This window comes from Passer domesticus, chromosome 7 (genome assembly GCF_036417665.1).
Source record: "Passer domesticus isolate bPasDom1 chromosome 7, bPasDom1.hap1, whole genome shotgun sequence".
Lineage (NCBI taxonomy): Eukaryota > Metazoa > Chordata > Aves > Passeriformes > Passeridae > Passer > Passer domesticus.
In genome coordinates, this window is record NC_087480.1 from 45,755,393 (window position 1) to 45,782,033 (window position 26,641).

General features: G+C 40.4%; 2 protein-coding genes across 7 annotated transcripts in view; one reads left to right on the plus strand and one right to left on the minus strand.

The window, feature by feature from the left end:
• Nucleotides 1-25,821, plus strand: part of ABCA4 (ATP binding cassette subfamily A member 4) — a 93,379-nt gene extending 67,558 nt beyond the window's left edge. The window contains exons 52-58 of the mRNA XM_064428191.1: nt 1-4,412; nt 4,896-5,232; nt 6,017-6,134; nt 9,489-9,734; nt 9,832-9,957; nt 17,495-17,565; nt 25,080-25,821. Coding sequence (XP_064284261.1) covers nt 1-123 — 123 coding nt within the window. The 3' untranslated portion in view covers nt 124-4,412; nt 4,896-5,232; nt 6,017-6,134; ... (2 more) ...; nt 17,495-17,565; nt 25,080-25,821. The remainder of the gene's footprint in view (nt 4,413-4,895; nt 5,233-6,016; nt 6,135-9,488; nt 9,735-9,831; nt 9,958-17,494; nt 17,566-25,079) is intronic.
• LOC135305060 (very-long-chain enoyl-CoA reductase-like) lies at nt 1,103-26,005 on the minus strand. Of its 6 annotated transcripts, XM_064428202.1 has the most exons (13): nt 25,786-26,005; nt 15,135-15,185; nt 14,581-14,632; nt 14,206-14,250; nt 12,807-12,910; nt 10,609-10,724; nt 10,393-10,498; nt 5,910-5,982; nt 5,772-5,815; nt 4,343-4,400; nt 3,749-3,837; nt 2,707-2,752; nt 1,103-2,606 (listed from the first exon to the last, which is right to left on the minus strand). In XM_064428202.1, exons 1-13 carry the CDS (start codon nt 25,885-25,887, stop codon nt 2,479-2,481), a joined length of 1,014 nt encoding a protein of 337 aa, XP_064284272.1. In that variant the 5' UTR covers nt 25,888-26,005; the 3' UTR covers nt 1,103-2,478. The 6 variants fall into 6 exon arrangements, with proteins under 6 accessions (XP_064284272.1, XP_064284274.1, XP_064284271.1 ...); XM_064428204.1 differs by lacking the exon at nt 1,103-2,606 and having other exon boundaries at nt 2,707-2,832; XM_064428201.1 differs by lacking the exons at nt 1,103-2,606; nt 2,707-2,752 and having other exon boundaries at nt 3,324-3,837.
• Nucleotides 26,006-26,641: the final 636 nt, after the last annotated feature.

The window sequence follows — 26,641 nt, forward strand, 5'->3', positions numbered from 1 at the left end:
GTTTTTGTGAACTTTGCTAAACAGCAGATGGAGGATGAGGAAATTCCTTTGCATCCGCGTGCAGCTGGAGCCAGCCGAGAAGCCAGGGTGTCCCCAGCTCTCCATCAGCAGACAGTTGCATAGATTGTTCCTGCAGCCTCCAGGCTTAGTGTGTGCACAGTGCATGTGCCATACCAGAGCAGAGCAAGGGTAAAACAAAGGTTTGCACACTCAGTATTACACTGATTTTTTTGCACCTTTCTGAGCACTGTGCTCTCAACAACAGCCCTAGCAACAGCCAACTTCTACTGCTCTACCAGTAACACTACATGCTGAGAGTGTCAAAGGAAAGGCAGGTCCTTGCTATAGAATAAAATCTTCCTCTAACATAAAGTCCATTATAAGATACAAGAGAAATCTCATTCCTCCTTGTTGACATACAAATAACATCAAAGATGGATTCTCTAGCTGGTACTTTCAGGCTGGCAGGTTTTTCTTCTTTAACCCTTATGTCAACTGCTGCAAGTCAGCAGAGAGATCCCAAGGCTGAGGGCATTGCCCAGCTTAGAAGCAGATTCCTGCTGTGTTGAGTGCATGGGACTATCAAGGTCAGAACAGTGCTGGCTGATGGGGCTAGTCCTGGGAGATTGCTTCACTGTCTCACCAGGCTGCCAGTGAAAACAGACGGTTGTCTCAGCGAGAATGAAAAGAATTAATTCAGAGCTCAGACGCAGACAAGAAACTTGCTCTTAAAAAAAATTAATTAAAATGATCTCATACTCATCTTCAAGTTGCCTCAAAGAGAGGCCAAATGTCAAAATGGAGATTAAAAAAAAGAGAGTATGACCAAATCTGCCAAAAGTTTTGTTTTCTTGCAGAGACATAGAAAGGTCTCTTTGTTACTAAAAAGGACCAATTTTTTCTTCTTTCCTGTGACTGGACATTAAGTGGGTGTAAAGTGTGAATAGGGTATGTGCTTTCTACCTCCTCAGAAGGAAAACTTCAACCTGCTTGTACTCCACACTGCACTTAGTGGGAAATCATCTGACATTCAGTTCTTTTTTTCTGATTCACAGTTTAACTAGTGGAACAACAATACTGAAAACAAATTCATAATGATGTTTTGCTTCAGTTATCTATCAGATCTAATAATTTCTAAGAAATCTTCTCTATGTTATACAGAATTAAAATCTGGGTCATGTATTTTTGCTTTGAAAGATATTTTTCTTCAATTGATGTAGATTTTTTTTTTATAAGGACACTCTTGCTTTTTACTGTACAAAATATTATGAAACTTCAGCAACCAGCTGTAGCCTTCTATTTTTGCCATAATTATTTCAAATGATTTTAAAATAGATTTTATTGCATATTTCACCCTTACAAATAGTTGCAAAAATCTTTCTATACATCTATTATAGATAAATAAATAAATTATGAAACAAAACAGTATCTATGCATTCTCTTCATATTCTAAAATAGCTTCTTTAAAATGTCATTCAGATAGATTTCAACAGCCTTTTTAAACTAGATTTACACAAAACCCAACTAAGTCCCACAAAACATCCTGTGACAAAGAAAACATAGGAAGTCTAAAATGAAGCTGATTTTTCTCCCTGGCTCCAAAAATAGGAAGAGCGTTCCGAGGACTAGCAGTCACTTCATGTATTAACAAAGTGTATTAAAAACTACTGAAAGAAGCCTGATGTAAAATGCTGGGTTAAAGGTCAATTAGTATCATAAGGAGATGTTCTATCAAAACAGGCCAGATACCAAAGATATGGCATAGGTTAGATTGCTTCTGAATCTTATTTACTAGTATGCAACTACTAATGAGAAGACCAAAAGCAAACAAAAAACCCCAGCACAGGATATTACATTCACAAATACTGCAAATATTTCTTACTTAAGATTCTTTTGGCAAATTAGGTATTAGACCCAAATCAGGTTTTTGAGATATGGCCTATTTCTTTATTCCAGGAACCATTCATATTCTTTGGTAATGTTATCTGTTACAAAGCACCTGCCTCCAGGCAGCACACTCTCTTCAAGTCAAAGAAGGCAGATCATGCAACTGTCCTGAGGCCAGCTGGCCATGCTGGCTGAACTGAGCTCTGCAGTTAGCTGGTGTGTCTCGTTCCAGTGTACTTCTGTCTTGCAGAATGCCACTGCTAAATTTGGAGCTGCTTTTCAGCACAGACTTCTCAGGATCTCTGATCCATCAATCTAAACAGACTAGTACAGAAAAATCTAAGTCAGGTTACAGTGAACTGCAGGGACTTTTTTTTGCAGCTGTGCAACGAAGCCTTATCTTTTAAGGTGCTTCTGAGTTGAGAATTCTTGAATGTAAGGAAGTGTAGCTTTCAAGTGCATACAATTTCCTTTAGCAGTGGAGATTCAACATGCGCCAAAATCCTTTTAATTAATTTATTTATTTGGCAGGATATTTATGAGGTTTTCTTCTTGAGGTTCTGTGCAATATTCAAATTGAGCCTTCTTTTCTTACAACAAAAAGGGAATAATTGGCATTCTATGACTTGGATAGTCCTTGAATTCTCTTAAGTAGGTGCAGTGTTTATCCTTTGCCCAGACTGTCATCTGAATGAAGCAAAGCAAGGTGAACAGTCCCACTAGAAGGAAGGGGAAAAAAAAGATACATTCATTATCAGATTAAAAACATGCTCTTGCTGCTGACATCACTTCAGTTTGAAGTACCAAAGCATTACTCACCTGGAACACACTGAGTCATGATAGTGAAACTGATCCAGGTCCCCACCTGTTTTGGCCAAGGAAATTTAAAATATTTCTGGTGACAGCATTTGCATTTATGTCTCTATTGATCAAAATAACCTTGTCCTAGTATAGGTAAATAAAAAAATCAAGGTCAGCCAGATCAATTTCTACTGTTAATGACCTTTAGTCAAAAAGGTGAACAGTGCCTTATTATCACAAACAAAACCTTCATATTTGCTTCCACAGCTATTACAATGACAAACTTTAAAGCATTAAAACAGTGTCCTTCCTGTTTCTCTGCCTAATTTGTATTCATCAGACCTCCATCACTATTAGCAATGGTAACTTTCTATAGCCCAAGGCCCAATGCTGTTCTCATGAACATGTGTTGATCTCCACTGGATTTCAAACCTGACACTGTCCTTCTGTGCAAGAATGAATGTTACACTGAGTTGCACTGACTTTATCTGCTTTTGAACTCAGTCAGGAGTTAGGTCCTTATTACGGAATATGAAATTATAAACTGATTAAAGTTTCTAAAGCAGTCACCACCAACACAAGTGATTGCGTAACTTAAAACAGGGAAGAAGACTTTGGCTCACTTTCTCTATCACAGTATCTTTCATTTGTCTGATCACCATCTTCCTGCCTGCAATGATATTTCTAGGCTCTTACATTATAAACCCACCAGACACCTCCATCCCCTCATTGCAGCACATGTTCAGTGACAATCTCCCTGTTCCTGGCTGCAGAATTTGCCCTGCTTTACAGTGTATGTCTTGTCTAGCAGCCACACGGAAGCACTGGCCCAGGGTCAGGGCTGTCTGTGTAAGGTTAGTCACATCACTACTGACCCAAGGGAGGGGAGGAAGAGCAGACAAATTCTTGTCCACAACCTGATTTCATGGGGTTTAGGGAATGAGGGGAAATGTACTGAGCTGAACAGTTTCAGAGGTTTCTTCCATGTAAAACATTCTAAAAGAAACAAAAATATATTCAGTGAAACTAAAATCTGAACATCTTGTTTGAAAATACATACCTCATATGTATAGTTAGGGCAAGATACAAAGAAAAACAGCCATGTGAAAGGATTCTTTGTTGGATATGGGATCTTACAGGTTTTGGATCCTATAGATTAGAAAACAAATCACAAAATATTCACACTCCTAAATATATTGTTTCCTGTAAAGAAACCCAGCTCTGCCTACTTCTGTGTCTCATGACTGTCAGAGGGACAAAGAGGATGTGGGAAGACAGGATGTCCTCTGGACTCACAAGAGGAGTGGGATACCTGTGAGGGAACTTTCCCTTGCTCACCAAAACATAGCCTGTAGCAGCAGTGTTTCCTTTTGCACTGGCAATATAACCAATGTAACTGCTCCCAACACAACCCAGCCCAAAACAATAAAGATTACAGTAAGATAAGTGTTGTTCAACAGTCTGATGTCAGAGTCCTTGCACTGTCTGATTTCCCTTAGAATCCAATCTTTACAGTGCTGAGCAGCCTGCGTTCCCACAGCAGTCAGCTGACAGATATCATCACCCCCCAGGATCAGGTCTTTCCTGAAGCAGAGCAACTGAAGGAAGTACTGAACGGCTGCGCAAAACTGAAAAATGATGATGCAGTTTTTACCATTTCTCCGGAGGTCACTGAGTGCAACATGAATGGAAAAATTTCCAGCTTCACACAGCTGCAAGAAAAAGTATGACAGAGTTAAAAATGTTCTTCCATTCTATTTGTTTTTCTTCCTTTTGTTATTTCCTGGGGTTCTTTAAAATATTTAAGAAAAGGAAAATCATCTATTATAAACATAATAAATATCCTTAACTAAGACTACTGACAGAAGGATGAAACATCTCCATTCAAATACGAGTCCATATTATATTCTGTTATATCTTTATGATATTTTTCAGAAACTGTGGACTCCATGTCCAAAGTATCAAATGTATTACTTACATAATCCCCTTGAAATCTAAATAAACCACAGGGGATAGAAGTGAACTCAGGGGATATTTGCTTTATTTTTTGATCATTCTTATGCCTTCAAAAACATCCAAAAAATTATTTGCATAGTCTTGGTTTCTCAAAAGTTATTAAAATCCCAAGGAAGATACAATTTGGTCTCTAAGTAAGTTTTGTTCTCTAGAGTATAACTGATATTAATAATGAAATATAATTGACCCAGCTTCCTTCACTGGATTTAAAGAATGCTGCTCCAATCAATTAGGAAGAGAGTGTATTGAAATGACCCATTTATATGATTATGGACAGTCTCCAGTGTCTGCAATGCATAACTATTAGCAAATGACTAGTGGTCAGAGTTCCTGAGTTTTATTCCCAGCTCTGTGCTTTCAGTTATGGACTTTCTCTATAAAATGTGAGTAGATTATGACCTCACAGAATTTTCATCCAGAGAAGCTGCTTTGGGATTCTGCAGTCACTGATGATTAATTTGTCAAAGCAAGCGAGTAGCTGATGTTCTAAACAAGTTACACATGCATAGGAAAATTCTTTATATGGAGGTACATCTTTACTGGCTACACTGACTTTGTTTCTGCATGTATGAAGTGTTCCTAGGAATTGTGAGAATGAACAGTGACTGAAAAATTTTGAATCATAAAGAAAGCTATGAACAGGTTTTGAAGCACAGCAAAATGAAAACTTTATCACTGGAAATTATCAGCAACATAATCTCTTAGTTGGCAAGTTCTCTAAGATTTATGATCTGTTGTGATTCTTAACACTCAATAAACAGTTCACAAAACAAACTCACTGGCTTTTAAACATAAGGTCACAAACTTATAAAGATTATGAGCGGTCATCCCAGCAGATAAATATCCTAGTCTTGGAATGGACACTGAACCAAAATATTCCTTCGTGTACAAAGTCATATTAAAAACTGACAGATTTATCTGTTTTGCATGCAAGTGGTCAGCTTTAGTAGTATATCCCAAATGTCCTAGTCATAAGGATCTGTTTATCCTACTCACTACTCCATTTATATGACAGAAGAAGCAAGGTAAAATATTTTAGCATTTTATAGAAAAAGCAATAAACCTACCAGAAACATGATCACTGCAAAATTTATCTGTTTTTTCCCATAAGCTATTAAAAAAAAAAGAGTTTGCAAGTCATTAGTACTAGTATACAAAGTACATACATAAATACTTAAATCATTGAGGGTTGTTCTGCTACTTACAAGGAGGAGTGTAAAGAGGATGATTGATGTAATATGCAAGCCAAGCTGCAAATCCCCAGTAATATAAGCAGTTCTGAAAAATAAGCAATTTTTCTTTGTTTTAATAGAGTCTTTTAGGCCATTATTTGCTGCAAGGCAAATTGATGACAATGGATCAGGACAATCCTTCAACTTGCTGATAATACAACAAGAAATGGCAGTACTAAGTGTGGTAGGTGGGAGCAGGTAACAGGAAATAAGAAAGGAAATGGTACTAATAGAGTTAAGATTTCCTCTAAAATATCTTGGAGTTGTTATGTTTATAAACAGTTTTAGAAACTATGATCATATGACTGAAAACAAAATCATCTTGTCTAGCAATCCATTGGGCAAGGTTGAAGAGCATACAGACTGGATGTTAAAGAGAAACTTGTTTTGCTGACCCCTGAGACTGTAAGACCAGATTTGGGCACTGTCCTCTCTTCTCTGTTTATTATTTTGCACTGCCCAATCTCCTGTCCTCTTCTCCTTCACCCCATCAGTTTCTTTCCCATGCTTTGACTTTTCCTCCCTGATGCTTTCCCCTACACTTCCACTGTGATTTCTCTTGTTAGTCCCTTTTGCTACTGTCTTTGTGTTTCTGTGATGCAGTTTCCACTCTCTAAACTCTGATAACGCAGCTGTCACTGATGGCTGTACCGACACATTCCTGACCAATCTCAGTGCTTGTATGTAGGCTTCATCCATGAAAAAACTACTTACAGTGACAACCTTTACCTCTTATTTTGCTTCCTCGGCCCAGCCTCCTGTGGGGTTTTTTCTGACAGTCATTGCTGCTTTGGTGTCTTGGTGACAGGCTATTGTCTCCCTCCTTATATACATGTAGGTAGGAGCGAGGCCCTTTCTTGGGCCCTTCCTCTGACCCCAAGCTGCCATTCTCTTGCAGACAGACTTAACCCTCAACAATTTGCCTCTCATCAGTTTAGTCTTCTTTTACCCAACCTAGTGCCTCAGTTTTTGTTGTATTAGGGTATGTTTGTTTATCACCCGGACTTCAGCAAGACCACAACTGAGCTCTTTATCTTTTTTTCACCACTTCTTCTTTTCTTTGCCATATCTTTCCTTGCATCCTATTTTCAATTTTGAGCAAAACTCTGATCCTCTTACTCTTCCTGGTAAAGGTCCTCTTACCCTTTCTGGTCCTCCTTCTTTTTCTTGGCTATCCAAATAGCTTCCAGTAGCTTAGGCTTTCCTAGGTGTTTCTGCTTTCTCCTTCACCACTTCCCTTCCTGCTCATGCAGGCAAAAATCCCATCCAAGGCTGTTGTGCCTGGTTTAACTTTTTTTTTTTCTTTGAATTTTGCAGTCTTTTCCCCCTGTATATACCAGAACTGCATTTCTAGCAATAATACCCTGGAAAAGTGATTACCTCAGCATCTCCAACCTGCACTAGCTGACTGCAGTGTCTGATGGTGCATTTTTCTGAAAATGCTGGTGCCCCCTCACCTGCTGCAAACAGCTGTATCAAACATTCAGTTGCATTTCCACTTACTTCTTAGGATTAATTGAAGCACTGCAGTGCCCAGAGACCTCAGTCAAAATGGACACCCTTTTGGGTGTGCTGTAATACAAGCACTTAGTATGTTCTTGCTCTGAGATTGTGTAAGAGCTAACTGATGAAAAAGAGCAAATTATTAACCAGTAATTACAAATCAGGTGGGATGAATGAGCAGAAAAAATAAATAGCTTCCCTGTGATTACTTTATTTTCCCGCAGGAAATGCAGCAGAACCAAAAGAATGACTCCAGTGAGGAACAGGATGAGTAGTGTCCTATCCATAAACTACTGCTTCCTCCCTAAAATTAGCTTCTTCAACAGGCACTTACAATTTACTGACTGCTGTACAAACTTAGGTGGAAACAGTTTCTTGTAATCTTGCAATGGCATCTGCAGGAAAACCTCCTAGCTTCAAGGCTTGGCACAGGATGGAACATATGGCAATGGATTTCAGTGAAGCAGAATTAAATAAATTAATTATCATGGCTCAGTCCCCAACAATACATGTTCTAATTAAACAGAACAAGTGCTAAGCACCCAGAGAACATGATTTACTGCAAAGACTATTCCTCAGTTATAAGAAAAGGATCTTCAAGATGAGTGGGTTCTTCCACTGCTAAGGACCTTTCAGTAATGCTTGTAAATGTCCAGCTGCCACTTGAATCTGTATTCCTCATAACAACGCCTCCAGTGAGGTTCAAATAGGAACATACAGACTACATAAACTCACTTGGAGAAAAGAAAGAGTTTCTGTGAATCCTGAATATTAAAGCTTTACAACAGTCTCTTATAATGCTGCAGGTCAAGTTCAGATATTGCAGGGATCCCATAAATAAATTATTCCCAAGTTTCCAAACTTACAGTTAGGACTTTTGTCTTCTTTACTGCAATTGACAAGCCATAGTTCTTGATATCCTGCCTATGTTTCTTCATGACCAGCATGTACCCTTCTGTTTGTCTTCTTATATTGTCTTCTGGTTTAAATAGTATTTATTTAGTATTTAATGTTCTCTTTCCTCCAGATGTTTTTCTACAAAGCGATGATATCCCTTCTTTTTACTCACAAAAATGTTCATGGGTAAAGAAAGACCATGTTAGACCAATCATGAGACTAACCTTTGAGGAATTCTTCTGGTGCTTCCTTATTATTAAAGGTCTGACTGATCCTTTTTTGGCACAGCCGTAATTATCTTTCTTTCAATTATTTCCTTTATCACCACATAATTTTTGTATTAATCCCTATTTTACTCACCCTAAGGAGTTGTTTACTAGGTCCGGATAAATCAGGTATTCTACATTTCCAATGCCTAGAAAAATCACATCTTAGAAAAAATTATACTATGTTAGCATGCTCTGCTTTTGGTGAAGCTGCTGCATTGTAGGGCATAATTTATTCCTAGTTCCATTTGGGAAAAAGGGATGAAAATCCCATCTCTCATCAATTCCCATCTCAGATTTCTGCTTATTGAGACTGAAGTATCTCCTGTACACATAGCATTCCACTGCACTTAGGAAAGAAGCTATCTATATCTGCTGTGTATGTGATCAACCCTGAAAATACCAAAGTATCAAACCCTGTCTACTATGTCCTTGTCCATCTAGTATGTGATGGAAAAATAGAAAAAAAGATGCGATGTTTTTCACACTGGCACAACTCTGGAGTTACACCACCACAGCCAATGAAATTATAAAAGCAAATCAAACCCAAGCATTGCTAAACAGGTAGAATAAGAACTGTGAGCAACTTTATAGATGAAAACAAGTGCCTCCAACCTGAGAAGATGCAAAAGAGGAAGTGATCAGAATGACTGGTACAAATGTTAATTTTAGCAACAGGAGTTTATATGGTCTGAAAGGAACAAGTAGTTGTCAGAGATGGCAGTGAGAAAAATAATTATCACATTGATTGTTTTTTCAAGATAAAGTTGCTCATTTATCTGCTGTTTAGCATGCATTAGCTACTGTTGTGTCAAGAACAAGAGATCTGCAAGACCTGTTGTATCAAGAATGAGATCTGCAAATCTTTTAACAACTCTTGCTGCAGGAAGCACAAAAATTTCTAGGAAGGATTCTTTTGGAGGGCCACTGCTCCACTACAGACCCTCCTTTCCTGAAAGCTCTCACCTGAAGGAGCAGAGCCACTGGACAGCTGTAAGGAGTTAGCCACAAGGTAGAGCTTCAGCTGCTACAAGTATCACTGCCATAGTGCCAATTACCAGGAACTGCCTAAATCCCAGATGTTAAAATTCCCAGATGCTTTTTCAGTTGATAATTTCTTGTCTTCCTTAGAGTAAGTACTTTTGACTACTAGTGTGTTCTCTGTTGCAAACACTTGTAAAATAATTACAGTTTATGCATAACCATGCAGTTGCTGTACTACTTCTTAGACACCCAGGGAACAGAGTCTGCACCCCAAGAGCTGTCCTGTGCCACAGCAACGCTGGTGACATCAGGGAGTGCTCCTGTGGAGAAGAAAATGCTGAATAACTGAGCTGCTTTGCACTGGATCAAACGTAAATTAACAGTTTCTTAGCAACAAAGAGAATGTTAGGGGCAAAGCAGATATCAAATGACTGTTACAAATTTATTTTTTTTAAAGAAAGCATCTCTACCACCTTGTGCCTGCCTGTACTACCTTTAAAGTTAACTCGTTACTAAAACATTCACGCCCAAGGACCTAGCTGAGTGAAAAGGAAGGGTATGCTGAAGGTATAAAATTCTAAAAAGTAATGAGACTTCTATAATATTAGTAACAATATGACAGCATGTGGGTTATACAATAGTGACATTAAGAAATCTTCTGAAAGAATTTGGGGCAGGTTTATGGGTGAGATTTGCTGTGCATTGCTACAAAAGCCACACAAAATGTCTGTGGTGCAGAGGCAGAGCATAGGCTGGCTAAGCTGGATTTGTCAGGGCAGCTGTGGATAGATTCTGGCACATTTTACCTTCACAATATTCCTCAGTGGCATAGTCCCACGGGAGAATCGATGAACAAATACTGTTTCAATCAACCTTTTGATGTAGTGGAAAGAATGGCAGATACATGCCAAGCTAGAAACAGCAAGACAAAAGCATTTAAGAGTGTTTAAAAAAACCATGTGTGGCAAGACATTTGGAATAAGACTACAAGAAATACTGCTCAAGCCTGCAAATGGACTTACTTAACTACTGGGTGTGGACTTGATGTAAACCTCTCATCCAGTCCATAGACAAAAGTCATGCGGAAATAAAACACAAAATAGATGAACAATGGACCTGTATATTCTATCAAAAATACCTGTAAAAAGAGAGAAAATCATTAGACAGCTGAATTGATGATGGTTTTGCTTTGGTCTCTTTGTGATAACTAATGCAGTGGGATAAACACCTCCACACAGCCAGGATGGCATTAAGAGAGGCAGGGAGGGAGTAGAAGGTTTGGACTCAGCCTATGAAACTGGTAGCCATGCACATAAATATTTTGCAATTATTTGCCTCAGTTGCATTCAAACAGCCATTGCCAGTGCTGCAGACACAGTATGGGTATGAAAAGATAGCAATGGCAGCCCAGAGATCATGACAAATATGCATGCATGTTACACTTATGCAGCTCTCACCCTTCTCTTGCACTCAAAAGCTGTTGCTTTATTTTGGTTTAAAATGAAATTTGGTGAAGAATTTGTCTTGAGAAATAGGAGTTCTGCTTCTACTGAATGAATTTTGTTTAAACTGGAAACACAGCTTGTAAGTATTCACAGTGACCCCATCTGTGTGAACAGTTAGCACAGCAGTTGTCCTGGGAAACAATAATTTCATTCTATGTTCAAACAAGCTTTAATTGGAATACTAGAAGGAAAATAAAAAGAAAGGGAAAAAAAAATAGGAAACCAGAGAAGCTATTTCTCTAACTTGATTTCATTCAGATAGGTGTGTCTTTCTTAGGAATATCACTTTAAATTGAAGTTAACTTTGGACCTGATATTAACAGCTGAATTTTCCATGCATCTGTAAGTGAGGAAGGTAGGCCCATACCTCACTTACAGAAAAAGAAGAGAAATTGATTGTACTTCTGTCACAAACAAACAAAAACCCAATAATAAAAATAAAGAGAGCAAACAAAAAAAAATAAACCCAAACAATCCCAGTTCTCTAATGTGTTTAGAGTTGTTTTGATACTTGGAAAAGTTGGGTTAATGACTTCTGTTAAGATCAGCATTTTCTCTGGTGAAGATCAGGTTTGCTTGTAGATAAGAAGCTCATCTTTTTGATTTGATAATACTAAAGTATTTGTTGGTTTATATTTGAATGAAGTAGCTTGAAGGGCAGGGAGAGCAAATGATTATGAAATAGTAGAAGCCTGGGGTTACTCTGCCCTGTGATATTTTGGTGGATATTAATGCACGTGTGTCTTGAAGTCTACACTGCCATTAGAAGTTTTTGTCTGTCTTCCTGGTTTTTTGGATTGAGTAATAGCTGCTTGATTTATCAGCAGTGCATCCAAAGTAAAGATGTGAAGACTCAGTCTTGCAAAACATATTTGACTTTTTAAATTTTACCTTCTATTAACATTGTCTTTGGTATTTGTAATCAACACAAGGTTTTATTAATATCTCATAGCTAATAAATTGTAAATATGCCTTTAAATTATTAAGTACTTTTCCCTTGACATTGTGCTGTTTATTTGAACTAGTGTAATACTGTGCAGCAAGGACCTTCTAGAGAGCTAGAAGGGTCATTGGTCACCTCACTGCATAAACAGCAGTGCTGTGTTGCCTGCCAAGTGACTTGTGATAAAATTTGCATTTGAGCTAAGACAGTAAATATGCAAGGTCTTTGTGGATGGCTGCTAATATTGCAGAAATTATCTGCTGTCATTAGCCTGTCACTGGCATCCTGGGACACAGTCACATGCAGACAGCAACTAATCTCAAATTTTATGCATTTTCTTGCTGAAGTCACTTCAAGTAGTGACATGTGAAGTTGCTCCCATGCCTCTTTGCAGGACAAACTCAATGGAGTATAATCCTAATTTTGTCAGGAGTTACACAGGTCCTGTGGAGCAGATTGCCAAAGGCATTTACATACCTACTTCCTAATGATTTTGCACTAGACATCCATTTGACAATCTGCATTTTAGTTCTGTAGAGCAAACCTACCCTGCAGCAGCTTTTCCACTGCTGCTCTCCCAGGAAACTAAATAGACATTCAATCTGTTACTGCTTTCCCTGATTAAATGAACTGAAGCAATGAGGATTCATTGCCTGCATCCACTATCAGAGCAGACATCATGCAGAAATATTGGAGAGAAACAAAAAGTGATGTAAGGATTAACTGTGGAAAACTAGCCATTAAAATGGCTCAGACTTGAAGCAGAGCTCACCGTAGTCCATCCTATCTGTGGCCCTAAATCTTTAAAGTATAAGGTAGCAGTTGTGCCAACAGGGAGGTGCTGCAGGATTTCTTCATCCCTCAGGGACTTTCCTTCTGAGAAGGAAAGAAGTAATTACATCTTAGTGACATTCAAGTCCACTTTGGAAGCATAGTAGCTTTATATGGTTCTTTATCTATGAGACTCCTTGATATGATGTGGGTTTATTGGAATATCATTAAACAGAACAAGAATATTTACACTTAATTTTTATTTACCCCTGTAATCACATATAAGCCTGGATCCTCTATTCACATTAAAACAGTTGAAAGAATTCTCAATCCTATGTGCCTGTCTAGTCTAGTAGACTTTCTCATCACTGCCAACAGCCGAATTTTTTGATGGGCAATGCCCTTTATCACAGTTCCCTGACCTCCCAGTCAGCTGCACCTCTCTCTCTCTTCCACTCTTCTCAATGCTCATCACCAGACAAACAGAAGAGAGGATAAGCTATGTTTAGAAAGCTCTCCTATGGAAATTTTCATTGCCTTTCTTTTCCCAAACAACCAGCTATGAGGTGATTCCACTGCACTTGAGCTTTTAATGCCTAGATTTGGAGGAATCTCCAGAAGGCCAGCATTTTCTCATGGCAAGTCTCACTACGTAAATTCATAGAGGAATCTGACAAGGGAGATCTTCAAACAAGGAAACAGATGCATCTGTTTTCCATGGATAGATTTTACACCATGAGCAAATCTTCACTAGCATACTTTTAAGGGATTGTTTAAATAAACTTGTCCTTAATGAAAGCAAAGGAAGAAAGTGTTATATTTTAGCTAAGATGAATTAACACAGTTTGGCAATTAGACTTTCTTTTGTGGACTCAGGCCATGTAAGAGGCTTCTAGTAGCAATACCTACAAGTGTATTAATGAAGTCAGCCAGCTGTCATCAGCTTTGTCAGCAATTGCTATGTCCACAGCAATGTGTTCTGCATTGACTTCCCTCAAAAGAACTGTAATTCCTGCCTGAGAACTGAGGATTATGTGAACTGATAGCTCAAACTTGCAGCCCTTTTTGGTGCTCCCAGCTGGGCATCATCATGGAGATCATTTGACTGCAGCTAAGGGCAGTGAGCATCTAAATCCTGTGCTGCCTCTCTGGAAAGCAACAGTGCTCAGCAGTCAGAAAGTGCATTGGAACAATGTGCAAACTCCTAAGTTAATTACCAAGCAACCAGGGTGTAACTGTGTTTCCTTCCAAAGAATTGTATTTGTTCTGGATTCTCATCAGCTTTCACAGTACTAATTAACATAGCTGGAAACAGATTCTCAAGTGCCAATACCCTTAAGTACGCCTTTCATGCTAGGGCCCTGCTCAGTTTAGTTACTCCAGACCTCACAAGTACTTACTTGGATCAAGTTTTATTGACTGCCTTGCTGGGTACCACCGAGGATCTGTAAGACCATACAGAGTTGTGTGATATACAATGCTCAGTTTAGATCACCCATTACTATAATGAACACAATACAAGAAGATGAGCTTCGTTCATAGGTTTTTATAAATATTTATTCAACACTAATGTAGGTGATAATTATGCAGCAGAAAAAATACAAAGGTGTATCAGGATAGGATAAAATAATTTTACTGAAATCTCACTGTGATCACATTCGTGTGCAGGTTATCAGCATTATGTGTGCATACATTATATTTCAATTACATATTTTTTCCTATTTATGTACTAGATATTCTGATGTGATGTGAGCTGCTGCAGAAGTTATACTCACATAATTTATGGAACATCAATCTGATCTCTCTAATTGTAGCATTTGGTTCCACCTAGGCAACAAAAAGACTGTAAATATAAGATGAATGTTTTGAAAGACAACTACTAGGTGTAAGACTATTAAGCCAAACAGAAATGTGACTTAGACAATGTAACTATTTTGTACACATGTCTAGCCTTGGCATGAAGGATTCAAAGAACTGACAGGAAAAAGGCAGGACAATTTTTGACACCTGTTTCAGAGGCAGCTTCTCTAGCAGTGATCAAGAGTTACAGCAGTGACAATTTGATGGCTTCTGAGTACCAAACAGCAGGCACCATCTTAGCAAAGCAACTCAGTAAAGGACAACTGAAGCTGTCCTTTTTGCCCAAAAGTTCCTTCTGGAAAAGTGATGAAATACACTGTAGTCAGTATGAAGTTTGCATAATCATTACAAGTGGCCAAGGAAAGGCTACCAGAAGATGAAATACCCTTCATAAACACCATATTTACTTAAGAAAAGTTAGTAATTTCTTTAAAAGTCACCTAGTCTTTCAAGCAGATTTTTGTTTTACCTTATCTAGGAAGCATAGCTGTTTCTTTGTCTCCCAATCAAGGATTTCCACCTGAGAGGACACAAAATGATAATTAATCATTATTGGCTAAATAATGTGTAAACTCTTAGCTGATTCCCAAATTCATAATTAATGTGACTCTCAGAGTGGGACACCGTTTTTCTCTGATCTCTGAATTGAGTTAAAAACCTTCTTGATGTTCTCAAGAAACAGCTTCAATCACCAGTTTCCAAAGGCACTCAACCTGGGGGGGGGGGAAGCCAAATGAATTGTATTCTTGGATATATTAAGTAGCAGAAGTAGCTAAGTGTTTGATCAAAAAAGTGATCTTGGGTATTTTCTTATGCTAGAGCAAGTGGAACAAGTAAGGGGTAGAGAAGTTTCACAGGGACCACTAAAGAACAGTACTTCTGTGAGTCATAAAATTAGAGTTTGAGAAAAAAATTAAATGTATATATATGCATATAAGCAAATATTCTGAGTATATAAAGCTTGAAGATTATTGTGTATTGTTTCCAGAATATTTTAATTGCAAGGAGAGTGGAAAATATTGGTGGACATAATGAAAAAATGCAACTAAATATCTGGGCTTCACAAACACTTAAACATTTGTTATAGGAATAGTGTTACTCTTGCCTCTTAATCACTTGTTTTATTAATTACATATTAGCACTTCATATTCCAAGCAGAGGTTTAGCTACAGCTCTGAAAAGGAAAGAGCAGTTTATTTCCATGATCAAATGGCAGTTTGGCAAAATGTTATGATTTTATCAACAGACAAGCAGAAAAGTCTCCAGACATTCAAAGCTCCCTAGACATTGCAGCAGGTCCCTAAACCTCACTGCAGTTGTTGGGGTTTTTATATAAACATCTAGCATTAATTATGTTTGGTATTAACTGGCCAAGAGAATGGATTAATATCAGACTTTAAATATGATTCCTCACTAAAAATAGGAGTCACAGTCCAGTATCTTTCTCAGAGGGTTGCTTTGAAGAGATCACTTGGTTGGAGTATCTTATTTCCTTGTTTCACTTGTTCCAAAGGGTTTCTTTTGGCACAGCAATGGAGCACTTCAGCTCCAGTCACACCTATCAAATCTGATCTCCACAAGAACACTAATGCCATGGTGTGTTCTGCCTGTGCATTGTAAGCTCTGACTGGGAGGGAGATAAATTATCTCCCTCAATGTCAGCTCTGACTGGGACATTGAGGGAGATAAATGCTGTTCCTCTTTTGTGATACGTAGCAAGTATGTGATGGATTGTTAGGATATATTTTCCCTTGATTTTTTTATATTTAAAATAACACACCTATGCAGTTTTAATCCTTGTTTGTGCGAAATCTCCATGGGAAAGCAAGTGAAGTGGATTCCTTTCCCAGAAGACTATTCTTGAAATACATCATACACTTGCAGTCCACAGAACAAGTACAAGGCAGAGAGGGGGCTGTACACCACATTTTGTCCCTCCTGATGCCAAGTTGCTACAAGGACTATTGAAATCTTTGGTGTATCTCAAAGTTCTTCTGTCAATGAGTACCATGGGCTACCCTGCAGACTGCAGAAGTACCTACACTTCTAGTGGTGTCCTTCCCATTCCATACCCAACCCAAATATATATATTTTTTATCAGAATCCCTCAGGGGCAGTTTTAATCTATGGCCTCCAGTGGTTGTATTAGAGAGATTTTGTCCAGGTCAATTACAGTGGCTTTAGTATCTTTCTGCCACCTAAGGTATTTTAGTTGGGTTATTCTTGCTATGCACAAGACCAGACTGAAAATTACAGAGTTTTTCTTTTGCTCTGTGGTTTTCATGGGAGTGACTGTACAGTCAATCTCTGTGAACCTTTAGAATCAGTGTGGAAAACAAACAAATAAAGCTTGATTCCACTGTTATTTGGTTCTGTTCCAGTACAATTCTTTCAAATGCCAAACTGTCATACTTGGCTATACTGGTCCATGCAAATACCTAAAGGAAGCCTACAGAGATGATGGATCCAGCCGCTTCTTGGAGGTGCACAGAGATAATGGTGAGAGGGAATATGTCTGGATGCAATAGGAGAAAATCCAGACAACAAGGAATTTTTTGCACCATGAGCTAGGCCAAATATGAGAAGTTGCTTAGAGAGGATGTGGAATCTCCATTCTTGGAGACATTTAAAGCTGGACTGGACAAGACCCAGTGCCATTTGATCTTGCTGTATCTGCTTTGAACAGGAGTTTGACTGCATGATTTCCACAAGGCTCCTGCAACCTAAATTGCTCAGTGTCTTTTAATTTTTTTCCCACTTCAAACATTTAATTTACTTTCAATTACTTTCAAGATCTAAGCAAATATCAAACATTCTTTCCCTTTTCAGAAAGATGGATGCCAGATTTTAGATTCCACTCCAGTCCATAGCAAATTGTGCAGCAAGGGAGTGAAAGCAAGGTAACTGTTTCCTCTGACTATCACACTCTTAGATTTATCAGAACATCCCCCAGTGTAGGTGTTCCCTGCACAAAGAACAGAAAAGCCTGATCCAAAGGAAGAATTGGTAGTTCCTGAACATCCTGGCCAATCCCATGAAGCACCCTAGCACTGAACACAGTGTTTCCAGCCTTGAGGCACAGCACCAAGGCAGTTAATGCATTGGTTGGCAACAGTTTTTAGACACCCGGCAATCTGTTCTTGGAACACTTACTGATGGGTATCATCTCTTTTAAACATAAATTGTTTGGCTCAGAGAACTTCAATTTCATTGTGTTTTCAAAGCATTTAGCACAATAGAACACCAACTGTTGGCCTGCATTAGTGCAGTAAGACTTACAGTCCACTTATTTGGTGAATTTTTAAAGACATTTTAAACTACAGCTTCTCTGAGACTACCTAGAGTAGAACTTAATCAATAGGCAGATTTGTGCAAGATGTTGAAAACTCTTTTATAAACGACTACAAATATATATCTTTGATTAGAAGACAAATTTCTTCAATTGCATGAGGATTAAAGATCAATAGCATCATTAATAAAAGAAAAAATCTTGATTATTAATGTTTAGAACACAAACAGGTTGAGGGAAAAGAATAATCAATACACAATATAAACAAAGTATATTCAGCTGTTAAATTTTTATTCAGAAAATAAAAAGGTAAAATAAAAGTATTCATAAGGGAAAAACAGCTGAGCAAAGTGTTTAAAAAGAGTTTTTAAGATGTAGTGTCTCTGTAATAGGATTACAAAAATATAGTTCACTTGAATTCCTGCAATTTAAAGCCATAGCTAAAGTGCTAAAGGATCAATAGATCTTCAAAAATAATGTGATAACTATTATGGAAATGCTGACACATTTATCATGTCTGTGCATCTTAGAAGTTTAATTTGAAACCATTTGTAATCAGCAGATTGAGTAAACTTGAGTGAAACTTTATAAGCACTGACATAAGCATATATTCTATTGATTTCTTTTGAAATTACTCAGTTAAAAAAAAGTTTATTTCACAGTATAGGAACCAACCAGTCTGAGAAAGAGCAATGCAGAATGAATTCTCCCTGAACTGTTGGAATGCTTACATAAATCAGTTTCTTTGAATTTAACTCTAAAAAACCAATCCAGTGGTTGCCACAGTCCTAACTGTGGCAAAGTGAATCTTTCTAAACATTTTCCCTATAGAATTACTCATCTCATCATTATTTTCTCTATCTCCTTTGACTTTTCTGGTAGACTGTGTTGTTCCTGAAGGGAGTAAGCATGCCATAGTGTGATCTCACATTAGGGCATATCAAGAATAGTTTTGTTCAAGTCAAGAGTTAAGCCAAAGGGAGATTGCTGTAAGTGTACTTACACTGAAAATTCTGTTTGTGCTGCTGCTTTACAATTGACTCTCAATCTGAAGCTTCTCTTGCACTAAAGGTACAAACTGTAGCAGAGGATGGGTCTAAGGATCCATCTAGAATTGGTTTCTGAAACATCCAGCAGCAGGTGACTCAGAAAGAGTAATAAATCAGGGCAAGAATGTAGTGACTGAGGGAAAGTGATTTTGACTCTCCTGCACCAGAAGTGCTGCCTATGTATTTAATAAATTTTCATGGATTTCTTTCTTCAACTAGTTTATCCATTTGCCTTTTAAACCTGTGTAAAGAGTCCTGAGGCAGGGAGTCTCACAGCTTAGACACATGCTATGGGAGAAATTCGCAAACCAGAACCAAGGCAAATGTTCACAAAGCAAAATTTCATCATCCTACCTGTGGAGTTCTAAACCTTATTCTCTAAGCACTCCAGCTAAACAAATCCTTACCTCTGAAGCAATGGCTCGTATTTCTTGAGACTAGAATCTTATTGCATTATTTCACTGTGTATAAAGACATACAGTGATGCCCATATCCAAAGGGTTTTCTAAAATGAATTTTCACTTTTGCAGAATTTACATGTCTAACATCTACAGGGTCACAAGAGATACTCTAGGTATTTACTCCTCAGCTTCCTAAGTTCTGCTATTCTGCAAGACAGTGAGCACCAGTGTTTGACCTGTGCTGACACTCTTACTGCATTTTTATTTCTTCCACCTGTTTCTGATTTGCTAGTTAGACATGCTCTCATCTAAATCCCCAAGGATATTGATCCAGTAAGCATCTTTATCCCAAGGTCAGAACAATGCACAGCATTTAGATTCTTTCTGAATTAAACTAAACTGTCACCAAAGGACATTATCTAGTTCTTCATGCCTTACATGTAATAGTTAGACACACTGCCAGAAAGTGGGAAAATTGCTTTGGAATGTCTTTTTCCATTCCCCATTTCTCCCACAGGCAGACCAAAAAGTAAGGCAGGAGAGGAATTCAGTGAAAAGGGCTTTCTTCTACCAAAGAGAAAGCCTGAATTTCTCTCTCTCTCTGGGCTCCTTTTATCACTACTCCCTCCATTTGTAATTCTGTTCAGTATTTCTCTACAGCAGATGCCTTTTGGGATACCACACAGCAAAGAGATAAGAGTTGAAGTAAACATGGATACCCTGACCAAATTATCCTATCTAACCTTGGAGCTGGGTGCCTAACCCAAAAACATTGCAAAACCCAAGTTGCTTTGTGGACCTGGGCCTGAGGATGATAACAGGTAGAGCTACAAATGCTCATCCTTGAGAAAGACTTGGATTCATTTATATAATTGACAGAGATAAAATGAGTCAGCATAAGAACAGTCAGGAAGGAAAAGGAAGGTCTATTTACTTGGGGTGGGAGGCTGATTTATTTTTCAAGAAAGGAAAAGTCGTTAAGGCCTTCACAGTGAATTCTGGCTCTTGAAAATGTACGAAAACTTTTCAGCTTTTACTACTATGAGATCTTTTAGGAGGATACACCAGATGAAAAGGAACCTCCATCAGTTAATACTGACTCAGTGCATATTTACTTAGGCTGGCTAACACAGAGCTGCATGTTGCCAATTTCCCAGGCGTACTGAAAAGTCACATCATTCACTGAGTATCACTGTCACTATGAAGCACATTGGAGTGCCTCCATCAGGGAACCTGAGCCAGCTTTGACTCAACGCTAAGTAGACATCCAGGCTTTCCAACACCACTGCATAGCCTTTTCCTTGTGCAAGAGAATATTCACTGCCTTGGGGATTTAGTTTATGGTTTTCTACAATGGCAATATTCAGGTAGAAGAGTTATACCAATTCTTTGTGAAATCACAATCATATCTTTGTATCAGCACTGTGATTTGCATTATCAAACTTCAGTATTTATACTTTCATTACTACTCTTTGTGCATTATTTGCTGTAGGGATGTCAAAATGTACATACAGTATATGCTTTTGACATGGAATTGAAGAAATTGAAGAGGTTTTTTTCTTTGTTTTTTACCTAGTAGCATCAAGGATGGGTCTGCTGTCTTGTGAAAGCACAGGAAGACTGCAAACCCTGGGAATTTTAGAGAGCTTATACAGACATGTGAATTTACAAAACTGGTGGTTTCTTTGTTTTGTTTTTTTTTTTTAATATACTTCAAAGAAGCCAATTTTTTAGCTAATATAAAACTTTTCATTTCAGATGTAGCCTTCAAATTCTGAGTAGCTCCAGATACTTCCTGCCAATTAATGTTTTACTATCATCTTTTCCTATACAAAATTAAGTTTCTCTTTCAAGCTTCACAGAGAAAAAAGACAAATTGCTGTCTTCTAAGTAAAGCAGTACAACTGAATGTTGAGGTGTTGGTAAGTGTGTGGGAAAGTGGTGAGAGAGAGTAAGGCATAATGTTTGCCCTGCCATCTCATCTCTTTCTGTGATAATAATCTTTAGTGTTACTTGTGAAAACAGAGCAGATGTCTTCAAACACCAGGGAAATTTTCAGGTGTCCCTTTAAATGACCATTCAAATATCTCGTATGTGGCCTTGTCTTTCTGGCAATTCTTGGAGGATACAGCATCTTGAAATGTTCTGCAGTCCTGCTTTTAGCACTTGCTCTCAGTGCTCTTACTTGACAAGGCTTTAGACAGCATAGCTCTGAGAGAAGCCTTTGTAACAGGAGCTGTGACATCTCAGCCATGCCAGCCAGACAGCAGTCGCCACCCCCTTAGAGGGTTTTCATCATAGACAGAAGAGGAAGGGAACTTTAAATGCCAACGAGGGGGGCCAGTACATTATTGCTTTTAGACTGTACTGCACATGTCAGTTCAATCTATCATCAGGGAGTGAAGATTCCAAAACATTTTTGGGTATCGCTGCTCACAAAAGGCACTTATCATCCAAACTAATTAAGGAAGGAAAAGTACAACTGTGGCTCTTGTGACACTAATTTTCTCCAGTATGAATATAGTTCAAGGCTCTTTGCTCTAGGAAGTCAGAACACCACACTATTTTCTTTATAGGAAATACTTTTGAAGACCTAAACCTGTCAAGTAAAAAGAAATTATACAATTCATTAGTCTAACTTCAGAGCTCTACTGGAGACATTTACATCTGAGCATCTCACATAGGCATCCTTCATATGGAAAGGAGGAAAAGAGACACTGTTAGCATAAACAGTATCAGAAACTCAGAAACAAACCTCAAATAGGTCAGAAGAGTTGTTCTCTATGCAACTTAGAGAATTAACCACTCCTAAAGAACATTAATCTAGATATAAGTCTCTGTCATATATCTCTCAGTCTTTGGAGTTGAATCTCCTCAAATTATCAGGTGCAGTGTTTTCAAGTATATGCATATTTATTTATAGTTGTCCTTGAGAAGCCTCTTCTGAACTATTAGTGATTTTAAAAATGAGGTGAAAGTAGAAACAAACCAATATCTGAAGTAAACATAACAGTTTGGTGATTGTGAAGTGATTTGTGATTCTGATCAGGAAGTGCCACAGAAAAACAGTAAAAAGTAAGTGGTTTATAAATGTGTAGGGGAAAGTACAAATTTATACAGTTCCTCAAAGAGGGAACCCTAAAGTTTGTAACAACAGTAGAGATTCTGCCTGCCCTCCCCAGGAAGTACTGAGAGAAGTGGAACACTCACCTTCTCTCTTTACATAGCTCAGCTTTGAATGTGTAGTGAAGAAATGCAACTCAGGGTTCAAAGTCAATGAATTTGCAACAGAAAACAAGTCAGGGAGAACAGTGCAGAAAGCAATATAGAACTGCACTGCTAGTGCTACCTTAAGCAGTCTTTGTCCACATCCTACCCCTGAGACAGCTCACACACTGCATGAGCCAGGCAAATCTGTTTCCACCCATTATCTGCTACAAAAAGAAAAGGACTAAGACATACAAGGCTGACAAGTAAATTCATGAATCATGCTGGGTTTGCTTTAGTGTTGCTTAAACACAGGATCTTGATTTAGGACTCCAAAGACCTGGATCTCCTGCTATTGTCCTGCCTAGCGAGACTGAGCGGGTCATTCAACTTTTGTATGTTTTCCCCCTCTGCAAAATCAGGTAACAACAATGATGTCCGTGCTTTTGCAGTCTTCTAGTAACTAGTGCTCTTCAGGAGTTCAAATAAGTCTGAGACAGAAGAGCAAACCTGAAGTGACTAAAGGCAGTCACAAGGGTATTACACATGTGCTTGCTCCTGCATTTGGATTTCACAACAGTTTGAGTTCTACCTCACTGGTAGAAATCCATGAGGCAGTAAAAGCTTGGTTGTTTTTCCTTAAACAATCCTGTAAGTCAACACTGCTGAGGAAAAAGCATGGTGCAGGTGCCTATCTCACATCCAAAAGAGCTATAGGCAGTTTATTTTGCTGAATTGTGATGTCTGGATCATTTTTTTATCTTTGAAAAGTAAAACCTGGAACTTTTAGGTCATGGTAAGTTACTAAAGAAGTAGACAATTTTCAGATGACTTTGGATTCTATTTGTGTTATAATAACAACAGCTTTGTAATTTGCAGTTGAACAAGGAACATTCCTGCTCCTGTGCATTTTTTTTTTTAGGTAAGTCGTGATTGTGTTTCTGCAGGCTTATACTTGGGTTTCTCATTCAGGGTTGCAGTAATTTAACTTGTACAGACCTGTTTTTGTAACACAAGCCACTCTTTAGATTTTTTTGTATTAGCCAGCCTAACTAATTCTAGCAAAGAGCTGTTTATGTAAGTGGATGAGATGTTACCCTTGAAGCTCCCCAGGTGCACGTTACTCTGCGCTTTCTGTAAGCACAAGGAGCTGACTGTACCAAACTCCGCCCGGCCGTTTTTCATTCCCCACTCAAGATCGAGCGCTCCGTGCTCGCAGAGGGCCCTCGCCCGTATCCGCCGGGCAGTGGGCACCGCGCCGGGAGCCGTCCTCTGGGCCAGGGCACCAACCCGCCCGCCCGCTCCCTGCCGCCAGCCCAGAGCCGGCCCGGGGCGCTGCCGCCCGCGGCCACGCCTGCAGCGGGCCGGGAGGCTGCGCGGGACGGCTGCCGCCGGGGTGCACAGCGGCCGGCGACGGGGCTTTCCGAGAAGTTGGGGACAGAAGGTGCCGAGAACATTCCTCGCGCTCGCCGTCTCCGTAGGGCTGGGACGCGCTGCCAGAGCCAGCGCAGGCTGCCGGCGGTGCTGCCCCAGGCAGGACCCGCGGGAAGCCCAGAGCCATTGATCCGGCGGTCGGGAAGCCCGGGGATTCCCCCCGCCCCGCTCTCCGGGAACACGTCCGAGGAACACCGGGGACGCGGGGACCAGGAACGGCGAGGGGAACGTGCCCGGGGAAGGAGAGGACGAGGCGGGCGGCAGCCGCTTTTGCTCCCTCGCCCCAGTAAAACCCCCGGGCAGCAGCGTGACCCTCCGGGCCCCTCTGCCCGGCTCCGGCAGCGGTCACTTCCCTCGGCAGACTCGGGAGCGGATGGCTCCGGCTCCCCGTGCTTCAATGCAGATGGAGGGGGAAGAGAAAGCAGCCCGCCGGGATCCCGGGCAGCCCCGTCCACCGGCGGCAGGATGCTGCGGGACCGGGACCTGGCCCGGGCTCGCCTCGCCTCGGCCGCCCCCCGCCCCCGGCGCCGCCCGCACCCACCTCGAAGAAGCCGGCTCTGCCGCCCATTCTGCGGGCACCGCCGCGCCGCCCCCGCCGCCGCCCGCGGCACCTTCCGCGGGCCCGCGCTGCGGCCAATCAGGCGGCGCGCGGACCCCCCGCCCCGCCCGGGCCGGGGCCGCTGCCCGGCCGTGCCGGTGGGCGGCTGCTGGCAGCGCTGCCTGCCCGGCCGCGGCCGTGCCCCGGCAGCCGCAGCAGTGCGGGACCGCCGGCTCCGCGCGCACGCCAAGTTCTGCGGCTCCCGGTGTTCAAAAACTGCGGGAGAAGAACAGTATGCACCGGCCGCCGGGAGTGACATTTCATTCAGAAGGGTGATTTGTTTTTCTTTGAGAGTTACTGCAGGAAATATTTTTCTTTTTAAAGAGCTGAAGTATCTTAATGAGGTAACTTGAAAAATGGAACTGATCATGAGCTAGAAAACACATCCTCTTTTTTTTTTTTTTTTTTTTTTTTTTTTTTTTTTTTTTTTTTATAGTTTACCCGATGTCTCGGGGATGATTGGACTGACAACAGAACTCTGCTGAGATCCCTTCTCCTCCTCTGATGTGTTCCTGCCACTGCTGAGGATTACATGCGTGGCATGAAGCAGTACAGAGCTGACACTGCTTTTCCTCCACCCAGTCTTCATTACGTGATATCTTTTCTTTAAGAGCTAAGGTAATTAAATATCAACAAAATCTACCAGGCTACAAAGGAACATTGCTTTTCCACTGCCATAAATTTCCATTAGACAGAAAGATTTGTGCTATGTACCGTTTGAAAACCTTCTGCTATCTCCAAGTTTAACCTTCTTGCACAGATCTAGAACCATCAAAGCTACTGAAATATCAAATAATAAATTTCACCAAAATAAAAGGCCTCTAATGGAAAGTCAGCTGATCAGAAGCCCTAACACGACATTATTCATTATTAGTGTAAAATATGGGCAAATACAAAAACATACACTGCTTCACAAGCTAATCCTGAGACTGGAGAATAGAATTAACTTTTGGACCAAATTAGACATTCTGGATTATTATGCTAAAGAAAAATAGATCCAAAATTATTGCTTCTCCAAATAGGCTGGCATTTCTTTCAGTACATTTCATTTCCACATGCTCTGTAGCCATATAGAATCATGAAAACATTTCCCAACATGAAAAATTAATCAGATCACAAATATAAAGGACATTTAAACTAACCTTCTGTACCAGAAAGCGATCAGGCAGTGCTTCAGACTGACAGAAGTTATGCAAATTGGTTCCTTCTACTAGCACAATACAGCTTGAGGAAGAAAAATCCATTAGAAACAATTCAAATTCCCAAGCTGACTGCAAAATTAGAATTTGTGGCTCACTGTTCCCTTTAACAGGAGTTACAGAAGGAAAAAGCCACCCCCCTCAACTCTCCAGAACAGAAGGATTTTGGTCAGTGTGGTGTTCCAGAAGTCTCCTCATCTTGAAAAAGAAAATACCCCCAAACCACAATCCTTCAGAATTTACCCGGTGTGTCTTTACTGGAACCAGCTGGTGTAAAACTGGGGTGCTGCCCTGACTGACATTGTTTCACCCAAATGCACACACAGCCAGAAGGGACAAGCATTTGGATGCTTTTTCTGGGCCTTTTATCTCTGTGTCTGTCAATGACTACCTGTTACTGGAACGCGCTATGAGCACGATTCGGATGGTTCCTGAGAGCATTAAATGAGAGCATTTACTGAGCTGGCACAGCAGCCACAGCCCGGCGCGGCCGCGGCTCGGGGGGTGTTCCCGAACCCGGGCCGCTACTACCGGGCAGTGCCTCGTGCGCTTTGGCTACTCCGCTGGGAGCGACGCCGGCTCCGGGTCCCGTGGCCGCTGCCCTCGGGTCCGGGTCCGGCCCCGGCCCCGGCCCGGCCACTGCGCCCCGAGCCCGGCGGCAGCGGGAGCCCGGCCCGGCCCCGCCCCACAGAGCCCAGGCCCCGCCCCCGGAGGCATTGTCCCGCCTCCGTCCGGCCCCGCCCCCGGAGGCCCCGCCCGGCGCGCTGCGGCCCGGCCGCCGCCAGGGGGCGCATGCCCG